The sequence below is a fragment of the Sebastes umbrosus genome, chromosome 7 (assembly GCF_015220745.1).
Source record: "Sebastes umbrosus isolate fSebUmb1 chromosome 7, fSebUmb1.pri, whole genome shotgun sequence".
In the NCBI taxonomy this organism is placed as follows: domain Eukaryota; kingdom Metazoa; phylum Chordata; class Actinopteri; order Perciformes; family Sebastidae; genus Sebastes; species Sebastes umbrosus.
In genome coordinates, this window is record NC_051275.1 from 13,980,266 (window position 1) to 13,991,240 (window position 10,975).

The window sequence follows — 10,975 nt, forward strand, 5'->3', positions numbered from 1 at the left end:
GCTTTACACCTATTATAAATACTCACATCAACACTTCACTTGTGCAGAGTGGGGGGGTCGTTATGTTTTAGTTAAGATACCATTTTCAAAGTTAACAATTTACCTGGTGATGAGAGCTTTTTAATCAAGTGAACCATGTTTCTGTTTATCGTGTCCTCTGTTTTTGCAGGCAACAGACACGAGGCTATGATGTTACATTTAGACATGTGGAATTTAATGTGATTTGTATTTGGTAACAGGAACTGTTGAACTCTATTGTCAGGTTCGGTGAAGGAGGTTTGATGTGACTTGTGTTTTACACAGACTGCATATATTGATGCATATTCTGTCATTCAGATAACAGCTATTATATGTGTTAAATGTTCAGAACAGCTGCATCTATGTCTTGGCTCTCCTGGCTCCACACTCGGTGGCCTTCCTCGGCCTTCTCCCTGCTGCTTCTCACTGTAGTGGGCAGACAGACGGAGCCGGAGGTGGCTCAGGCGATAGTGTGCTCCCGGTGGGGAGAACCGAGTGACAAGAGCCTCTCCCAGGATGGAGATGTGATTATCGGTGGACTTTTTAATCTGTATTACTCACCGGCTCTAGAGCAGGGGTTCACCAAGCTTCCTCACCATGAACCATGCACTGGGTAAAACTTCATCAGAAAATATAGTGTTGTTTAATGTCTGGTGGTTATTATGTTGTTCAGCACATTATATTTTATACACAAATATTCATATATTTTTGTCATGCTCATATGTTTCTGTTAAATATAGATAAAAATATTCTACAAAATGTTGAGCTAGAAAGTTATGTAATGTTTATAGTACACATACTGTTTTATGATAAGTCAAGTTAAAGTTGTATATATCTGAGATTATCATACTTTAATTATAGTATAATTATTTAAATAGATTTTGCTGTATTACATTTATGTTGGTATATATGACATTTCTTACTATCTTTCACTGATATTCTACTTTATTTTATTCACTGTTCCTTCCTTCTTCTTTATTCACTGTTCTTCTTTGATCTCAGTTTAGATCTAGAGTCATTACAAAATTTATATACTATGAAGTTTGCGGTGGATGAAATCAACCTTAACAGCACCTTGCTACCGGGAGTGAAGCTGGGCTACCGTACACTTGATAGCTGTTCCAGTTCTCGCTGGGCTCTGCAAGTTGCACTGTCGCTGGTTGGAGGAGACGAACACAGCTGCAACTTAACATCCTCTACGCCTCGTTCTACAACTGATGAACGACCTAGAGAGACAGCAGGTATGACTTGATGATTTAGTATGCAGTTAATATTTGATATATCCATGAAAACAGCAGCTGATATGATTATAACACAAAAAGTTTGTCCTCATGTAATTATATGTCTATCAGCAGGTGGTCAGCCTGTTCCTTTACTCATTGGTCCTGCCTCATCAACAATAACCATAATTCTGTCAAGGATCCTTGGGCCTCTCTCTGTGCCACTTGTGAGTTTCACTATCTCATAGGAAATAAACCTGATTAACCTTATTTTATACAGCAAGAGGCTGATACTAAAAATAAAATGGTGTTATTGCTATAAAGGCAGTGTCAAAATAATATTTTTGCATCTTTCTCTCAGATCAGCTACCATGCAAGCTGCCCCTGTCTTAGTGACAGGCTTAAGTTTCCAAACGTCTTCAGAACAATCCCCAGTGATATTTACCAAGCCCGGGCCATGGCACGACTGGCCATACACTTCCGCTGGACATGGATGGGAGCTGTGATTAAAAACAATGATTATGGTCATTTTGCGATACAGGTGTATGTTTTTGTTATTTTACTGTAAATTGCCTGAAAAACTCTCAAAACATGTACGAACATATTTGTTCTTTTGACCTCCAGGCATTTCAGGAAGAGACTCAGGGGAAAGGGGTGTGTTTGGAATTCATAGAGACCGTCGACAGAGAAACTATTGTGAGTGATGCCAGACGTGCTGCCCTCACAATTCAAGCTTCGACTGCCAGGGTGATTTTGATCTTTTCTTGGCATACAGATGTAAGGACATTATTTCTGGAACTGGCCAAAAGAAATGTGAGCAACTGGCATGGACATTTGTATAGACTAAGGTTTTCATCACTAAACAAAAACATATAGTTTGTCTGTTTTTCTTGTTGTAATTTATTTCAGTGTCGTCTAATCTGTAGGTGACTGACAGACAGTTTCTGGCCAGTGAGGTTTGGAGCACCAGTGGTGATATTCTCCAAGATCTCGCCATCTCTAAAGTGGCAACTGGCGTTCTTGGTGTGGCCATTCGAAGTGCAACAATACCCGGATTTCAAAATTATCTCAGAAGTTTGCACCCAATTCGTCGTCCTGATGATGAATTCTTACGAGAATTCTGGGAAAAGGAGTTTGGATGCAGTCCACATGCAGCACCTCTATCTTTATATTCATCTCCACTCAAAACAAGTTCTAACCATCAGTCAAATGTTTCTTCTTCATCTTCTGCTAAGGAGTCCTTTCAGAAAGCTTCTCTAGCACCCTGCAGCGGCACAGAGTCCCTGGAGGGAGTTCAGAATCACTTCACTGACACTTCCCAGCTAAGAATGGCTTATAATGTCTACCTAGCTGTTTATGCTGCAGCCCACGCCCTTCACAGTCTTCTCTCCTGCAACAGCTCCACCTGCTCCTCTCCAAAACACATCAAACCCATAGAGGTAAACACAATTATCCCTGAGTCATCTTATCCACAAGCGCCATATAGTTCTTAAAGTTTTGATGTCAACAGTCTCTTCAACATTTCAGCTGTTGCAGCACTTGAACAAAGTGAACGTCACCACACCACAGGGTGAAATGTTTTACTTCCAAGGTGCCGACATTCCAGCAAAGTACGACCTTGTCAACTGGCAGAACACCCCTGAGGGGTCACTCAAACTGGTTTTGATCGGCCGTGTGGACGGGTTTGACCTCCACCTTAATGAGTCAGCTATTCAGTGGAGCACAGGATCCACTCAGGTATATTCAGATCAACAAGTTGTCTCAAGGCTACCAACACATTTGCTGTTAAAATGAAGGCCTGTGTCTATTCACATGATTATGTCATTGAGAATATTATTTTACTTGTTTAGGTGCCTGTTTCAGTGTGCAGTGAGAGCTGCCCCCCAGGCACCCGGAAGGCCAACAGGAAAGGAGAACCTCTCTGCTGCTTTGACTGTATCCCATGTGCTGAAGGGGAGATTAGCAATCAAACTGGTGAGGACATTACTCCTGAAATTTCCACCTTGTCTGTGTTTTATTATCCTTCCCTTTCTCCTCTTTTTTCCTCTCCCAGGTTCCCTTCACTGTGAGCTTTGTGCATCAGAGTTTTGGTCCAATGCTAAACGAACTGCCTGCATCCCTCGCCAACTGGATTTCCTTTCCTTTAATGAAACCTTGGGCATCACCCTGACTGCAGTAGCTGTGTCTGGTGCCGCGGTGACAACAGCTGTGTTTGTGGTGTTTCTCTGCTACCGTCAAACACCTATGGTAAGAACCCAGAGTAGTATAACAGAGAGTTTGTTGTATGCATTTGAATGTCTTCCCCTTGTCTTTCTTGCTCAAGGTGCGAGCCAACAATTCAGAACTCAGCTTCGTGCTTCTCCTGTCGCTGAAGCTCTGCTTCCTGTGCTCGCTGGTGTTCATTGGTCGTCCATCAGTCTGGGCTTGTCGGTTCCAGCAGGCAGCTTTTGGGATCAGCTTTGTACTTTGTGTTTCCTGCCTCCTGGTCAAAACCCTGGTAGTTCTTGTTGTTTTCAGCTCAGCTCGGCCAGGTGCTAAAGCCCTGATGAAGTGGTTTGGTCCAGGCCAGCAGAGAGGAAGTGTCTGCCTCTTTACATCTATACAGGTGTGAATATTTTTTTTATTGTTTAAAAGTTAACAGCATTTCTTGATATAAAACAAAATAACACCTAAATGTTTTTACATTTCATACAGATTATCATCTGTGCCACATGGCTGTCCCTCAGCCCCCCTGTGCCTCAACGTGATCTTGGTTTTCAAGGTTCAAAGGTCACCCTGGAGTGTGCCATGGCCTCTGTTGTGGGCTTCTCTCTGGTTCTGGGTTACATTGGTCTGCTGGCCTGCACCTGCCTCCTCTTGGCCTTTCTTGCCCGGAAACTCCCCGACAATTTCAACGAGGCCAAACTGATCACCTTCAGCATGCTGATATTCTGTGCTGTCTGGGTGGCCTTTGTTCCTGCTTACGTTAGCTCTCCTGGGAAATATGTTGTCGCTGTGGAGATTTTTGCAATCCTGGCCTCTAGCTATGGTTTACTGCTCTGCATTTTTGCCCCCAAATGTTTCATCATTCTCTTGAGGCCTGAGAAAAACACTAAGAAACACCTGATGGCCAGGTAGTCTTTCTGGCTTGAACGTGAGCAGACTCTCTGCTTGATACAATCTTGCCACGACCTGATATCATGCAATGTGTATGTGTATATGTTATGTCAATTCTTTTCATCTAAATAATGTTAATTGTTAACGTGCTTGTATAAAATCAACAAACGTCTTGCAGCCACACATAATCATGGCTTTCATTGGTAAATGGATATCTAAGATATTTTCTGCTGTTCTTAGACATCATTAAATGGTAATATAACACTATTAATCAACCATTAAATACAAACACACATTTCAATGAAATACTTTTTGATGTATTTTGCATTAATGTGGTTGGTTGCTTGCTCTCTTTTCTGTGTTTTGAATAAATACTGAACCTCAGATGAATGAAATACTCCACCAGTTTCTTAGAAAACAACATTTTTGATGAACTATTACATTACAAAAGACGATGTAGCCTGTCTACCATATTGCGTTTTTTTGTTATACTCTTGCATTAATTCAAAGTAAATAATAGAAGTAAATACATTTATTACTTTCACAGTGGGCCAATGCCATATGTTCTTGGTTAGAGTTAAAATAAGTATAACTGCCATTTAAAAAATTGGGGCTTCAGTATGCCTCATCACAATAGTTGATGCAGCTATCAAAATCATATTAGCGAGAGAAATAATAAAATCTGCTACCCATTATTCTAACTGCAACACTAATCACTTTGAATGAGGAATGATATGTTGATGAAAACATGGACATCATTGTTTTGGTACTTGTACTGAACAACGACCACTAGATGGAAGTATGATACCACTAATTGATGCTCTGATGTTTCTTTCCTCAACTCTAAACAAGGTTTCCCTGTTTTTTAAATATACTCTTGCATTCATTCAAAGTAAATAATATTAGTAAATTGATTTATTACTTTCCCATTGGGCCAATGACAGATGTTCTGCCTTATAGTTAATATAAGCATAACTGCTGTTAAAAAACTGGGGATTCAGAATAACACGATGGTTGATGTAGCTATCAGCTAGACAAATATCAAAAATTGCTAACCATTATTCTAACTGCAGTTGATACACTAATCACTTTAAATGATGAATGATAAGGTGTTGAAAACATGGACGTCATTATTTTGCTGCATGTACCAATAATGACAACTAGATGGAAGTATTATACCACTTAATGATTCTCTGATGCTTCTCTCCTCATCTCTCAATAAGGTTTCTTCCCTGTTGAAGTGTTCATGTACATCTGCAATTAGCCTTTGCTGCTCTGCAACATATTGTTCTATCTCCACTGTTAACTGAAGTATTTGCTCTAAAAGTAATATACAGTAGGCCTAACTGCTCTAAAGTTCATATACAGTAACCTTGCAAATTCTTGATGAACTTTTAGGAATGAGGCAAAGTGAGCCCATGTGTTACGATTAAGCTATTTATATGCATAGGTCTATACAATAATTGTCCACCATGTAGTCACAGTAAAGAAAATGTGGAGAAAGTGAGTAGTTGGGACTTTGATGAACAGGGGAATTGCAACATTATACAATAAACCAATTTGAATTTCATGTTCAATGAAGCAACAAATACATTGTAAAAATATCTTTTCCTCATGACTATATATATATATAGTATTCAGCCCATGAATATAGCTACAGATAACACTTATAGGTCCAGTGTGTAGGATTTAGGGGGCTTTATTAGCAGAAATGGAATATAATATTAATTATTATGTTTTCATTAGTGTATAATCACCTGAATCTAAGAATCATTTTTTTGTTAGCTTAGAATGAACCATTCATGTCTACATAGAGATCGGGTCCTCTTCAAGGAGTCCGCCATATTGCACCGTCATGTTTCACACATGGTTTAGGAAAAGATCATGGTTTGGGTTAAAATAAACTGCTTTCTGGCAAAAAGCCCTGAAGGCAAATTTCTCCCATGCATATTTCAAACGTAGCCTGGAACGGACAAACCAAACACTGGCTCTAGAGAGAGCCTTTTGCCTTTTTACATTACCTGAAGGCCAGCATAGGTTATTCTATATGCTTGGAAAGGGAGGGGTGAGGTGGTTATTCAGTTGGCTGCAATTTGCAACCTCACTACAGGATGCCTCTAAATCCTACACACTGGTCCTTTAAGTGGTCTTGTCATTTTGCCCCTCAAATCCACTGCTGAGAACATAAATTGTACATGTTTCATCTTCTTAGCTAGGATATCAGTCCCAGAGTCACCGGGACTTTGTTCAGACAGAGTTCTACAGCTGTTTCCGTGGCCTACCCTAATGTATATTTTTCTTGCTGTAGGGATTCTACTTAGTAGGTTTTGGTTATTAGCAAATTAATTAATAAATAATAACAGAATTATTAATATTAATAAAGATTATCAATAAACATCAATAATAAACGGGGCACCACCCTGGAATCAGGGACCAATGACCAAAACGTTAATATAGTCTCATTATATATGCTAAACTATCAATTTGGAACGTTGCTTAATAATTAAATTAATAACTATAACCAAAATAGATAGTAAAGGTTGAAGGATATCGGAATTCTTGACATAGCAGAGGTTGGCATTATTCACTCTTGTGCAACATTAAAGAGACCAGCATGTATATTCTACAAACATTTATTTACGAGATAATAAAGGTTCAAAACACAATATTAATCTAACTAAATAACTAAACTAAAAAAAACAAACGCAGTGTGTGTGTGTGTGTGTGTGTGTGTGTGTGTGTGTATGTGTGTGTGTGAGAGAGAGGGGGGGGGAAACAAGATGGGTTCTTGTCTCAAAATGTCTGTATGGCCTACAAACAAAATGGCGAGCACTGTAAAACTACAAACATGGCAGAATCAAAGATGGCCGCCAGCATGTCATCATGTGACCTCTTTGTTCTTCTGAGCACATGTGCTCAAGAAGGACAGAGAGGGGGTGGGGGTGAGGGGGGGGGGGGGTGATGTGGGGTTAAGATTATCTGAAGCTGTATGTTTATGTTTAACTAATTCACAGTTTCTGTATGTGATCTTAATGTGTGTTAGATATGCAGTGGGTTAGAAAAGATGGTTAGTTTGCATGCAAGACCTTGTCTATGTGAAGCATAAACTAAACACATCAGATGTGGCGAAGCCACCTACCCAGATATCAAATACAGATAAATCAACACAATCAAACTCAATGAATAACATTAAACCAAATCAATACAAGTACATTCTAGAAATCAAAGTTGAACAGTCTTGCTCAGCCATGTGCGATTGCTAATGCTAAGGTAAGCCCAGTACGTTACCATGGAAGAACAGGGTTTGTGATTCCATGTGTTGAAGTTATGGTTCCAAATCAAAGATGTCGTCTTTGCTGTGCAGATTGGTTAGCTTGGTGCTAACTGTGAGAAGGCAGGCGCTCACGTCTTCTGCCTTTTGGTTCCTTGTGGCTAGGTCTGTTTCCTAACAGACCATAGATCAGAAGCAGAACTGCTTTGCAAGTTCTGGACTTGAGAGCCGCTCACCTCAAGCCGGTCAGGAGGTGAGGAGATGAAGAGCAGGAAGAGCGCAGCAGCTCACCTCTCGCATGTCAGGAGAGATGAGCAGATGAGTAGAAAGAAGAGGAACAAAGAAATTCCTCTGGTTTTGTTCTGTGTTAATTTCACACCTAGGTGTGAATGCTAGAGTGGCCAATGGAGAGTGAGCTTGGTCCACGGCCAATGGTAGCATACCAAAAGGATCCTGAGACAGTTCACTGTGTCTGCCACCCGAAATGGCAGGTCCCTACATTGCATATGTCACTACTGACTGAAGATGTGTCACTGTTGCTCAGGCATATGGCGTATATGTTATGTATTCGTGTCACTGTCTGATACCACCACCTAAGAGCCATTTAGAACTGATATCTGATGCCACTGTTCTATGTAAAGTGTGATACATGTCAAAAGATGTGCAGCAGAGGCCAAGGTATTCCTAATTTTAATCCTAACAGAGTAAGTTTAAAAAACATTGGGTTCTGTAATGCAATTTAATAGCGTCTCTAGTGACAGGCCCTGCCTGGTAAAGTCCAAGTCTTCCTATATATATTTATTGTCCCCAAACCCAACCAATGATACCCCTTATCACCTGGGTTTTTTTGGTAGACTTGACAAATTTCCCTCAGAGCTGCAGAAACATTTTTTACAACAGTCTTCAATTAGTATAGGTACAGTTCTCCTCCATGTGTATTTAATAGGACTAGCGTGGGTACAATGCATCCATGCTAATCACATGCTAAACACCCATCCCACACCTATTCCCATCAGGGAGGCAGATGGTTGTTGGGAAGAGTTGTTTGCCTACTTCACCTGTGAATAATGCCAAACAGGGAGTGTTGAGTGTGGCCTTTACCTTATTACCATTACCAGTGTAGAGGGAGCCTAAAATGTCTGCTTGCTTTGTCCTGAATTGTTCATGTGTCAGTTTTGGTTATGAAACCTACATGGCATTTTCATTCTAATTAGTTGCCATGAAATCCTCATGCATTGTATAAAGCCACACTCTCTGCATATATAGTAGTTGTGTCTCCTTTGCCACAAAGAGGAGGATCCACTTGAATAATGTATGTCTAGAAATCATGGATTGCAGTTTAATGTGTTAGCAAAGAAGGTAATTTCTACACAGCACTTTACATCCTTTGGAGGTTGGGCTGAAGTATGTTAATGTTATTATTTCCGTCAAAGCCTATGTCAGATCCAGTTGAAGCTGAATGACATTTATACAGCAACTAGTATAACAATGTAGATAGAAAACAATGGCAGTGTGTGAGCTATGATTTGCAAAACCATGAAAAACAACAAACATGCACACAGCCTCTTTTTTCACCCTCTGTGCCTCCTCTCTGTCATTGTAATAATGGGATGTAATTACTTGTAAAATGAACAATGATGGAGGTGAGCGATATTGCACACCTGTGGCTCATCAGTACCTCCTCAATCAACCCCCCTTAAATTCATTTGGATGTAACTTAGTCCCCTGAGACGAGATGACCTTTTGCTCTTTTGAACAAGGATTGCCCCAGGCTCAATGAACCCTGAGCAGAGTCAGCCTTGCTTCCCCAACCCATTTTCATTTTGTAAACTCCCGGCATGCAAATCCTTGTTTTTTACTGTATGTTGAGTCCTTTACTGATGACTGCCCTCTTGGTGGCATGTCGAAGCTCCTTAAAGTCGAAATATAGTTGCTTTTTACGGTACACGTACACGTCAAGAAGCAGCTACACAAGCGACATTGTTCACATGCTCGCCTGCATACGTTGTGTGGAGGATTAAAAAGTATAAATCTTCCTAAAAGCCTGATTTTGCACAACGTAAAACTAAACATGATGATCACACTTGAGTGAAAATTTTGAGATCATTGGCACAAAAAGTGAAAGCACCAACAAACTTTCAAACAAAACAAAGTTTCTTTTCCAAACTTTCTGCCAATGTTCACATGCTTGAATGCATTTTGTTGACACATTGATTAATTTCTGGTGGAACAGTTCAGTCTTTTGTCAGTACCATCGTTTCCTGATTTGGAGGAGCTGGTGATTAAACACTAGGCCTATGTTAAACCATCTGTAGCCCAGCTGGTTAGGTTTAAAACAGCTAGCATGCATACATGGGTGGGAGACAATTGGCCGTGAACAACTGCCAGTGGTGTCATCTCATCCCAACTCGTCACATACTGATGCTTTGTCAGACCCCTGGGCGTCACATTTCTGTAGCACTAAATACGTGCTTAACAACCCCTTGGCGTCACTTTTCGGTCTCAGTAAACACATGCTTAATGTTGTGAATTAAATAAAAACACTTGTTTAGGATTAGGCAACTAAACCACTTAGTTTAAGAAAAACCAACATGTTTGGACTTAAAATTACCACATTTTTAAAGTGCAAATGTGACTTGAAGTTGTGAGCACGTGACACAAACAAACAGCTGATTGTAAAGTGAAAGTGAAACGTAACGCATGGGACATGAACAGCGGTCTCCTGGATGAAAGCCTTGTGTTTGTTGGACCCATCCACCTCCCGTCCCACCCGCACTGTGTGTCTCTTTTGCTCTTTATAGGACTTCACCAGGGACTGTCTTATAGCCTTGTATCAGCATCTAGCAAAAAAGTGATGAAGGAGGGCTTGTACTGAGATGTTGCAGGTTTCCTTGTTTATAGCTGAGCTAGAAAGGCATATGGTGGTGACTGGCAAAGCCATGGCCTCCTTCATCTATTTTTCCCAGTCACAGTTGCAGGGGTGGACCAGGTCCGTTTGCTTATGCTGTCTTTGCCATCTGCCAAGTTTGGGCTAGATGCAAGTGAGATGCTGCAGCGGGCCCTGCCACTCCTACTCCTGAGATGTTGCGGGTGCTTCGGAAACTGGCAGAGAGTTGTTGTGACCCCATTGCTTACTTTCTCTATGACACTTAGACACCTGTTCATAGGACTCTGTGGAAAGTTTTTATGGGGGAAAAAAAATGTCCCCATAAAAACAGCCCATAGTGAGGTCTCAGAGACTGGGACACTTTCTCTAAAGAGATGCTGCTATTGATTTGATATCTCCAAATCTGGACAAATTAAATCATAAGTATCTTAATGACTAGATATCCAGAGGTATTATATATTTCACATTCTCTTTTTGCCTTTC

General features: G+C 40.5%; 1 protein-coding gene across 1 annotated transcript; it reads left to right on the forward strand.

The window, feature by feature from the left end:
• Nucleotides 1-380: 380 nt before the first annotated feature.
• On the forward strand, nt 381-4,376 carry LOC119491560 (extracellular calcium-sensing receptor-like). Its single transcript, XM_037775702.1, has 11 exons — nt 381-631; nt 1,021-1,259; nt 1,374-1,456; nt 1,600-1,779; nt 1,863-2,051; nt 2,165-2,677; nt 2,766-2,975; nt 3,089-3,212; nt 3,292-3,485; nt 3,562-3,843; nt 3,933-4,376. Exons 1-11 carry the CDS (start codon nt 381-383, stop codon nt 4,353-4,355), a joined length of 2,688 nt encoding a protein of 895 aa, XP_037631630.1. The 3' UTR covers nt 4,356-4,376.
• Nucleotides 4,377-10,975: the final 6,599 nt, after the last annotated feature.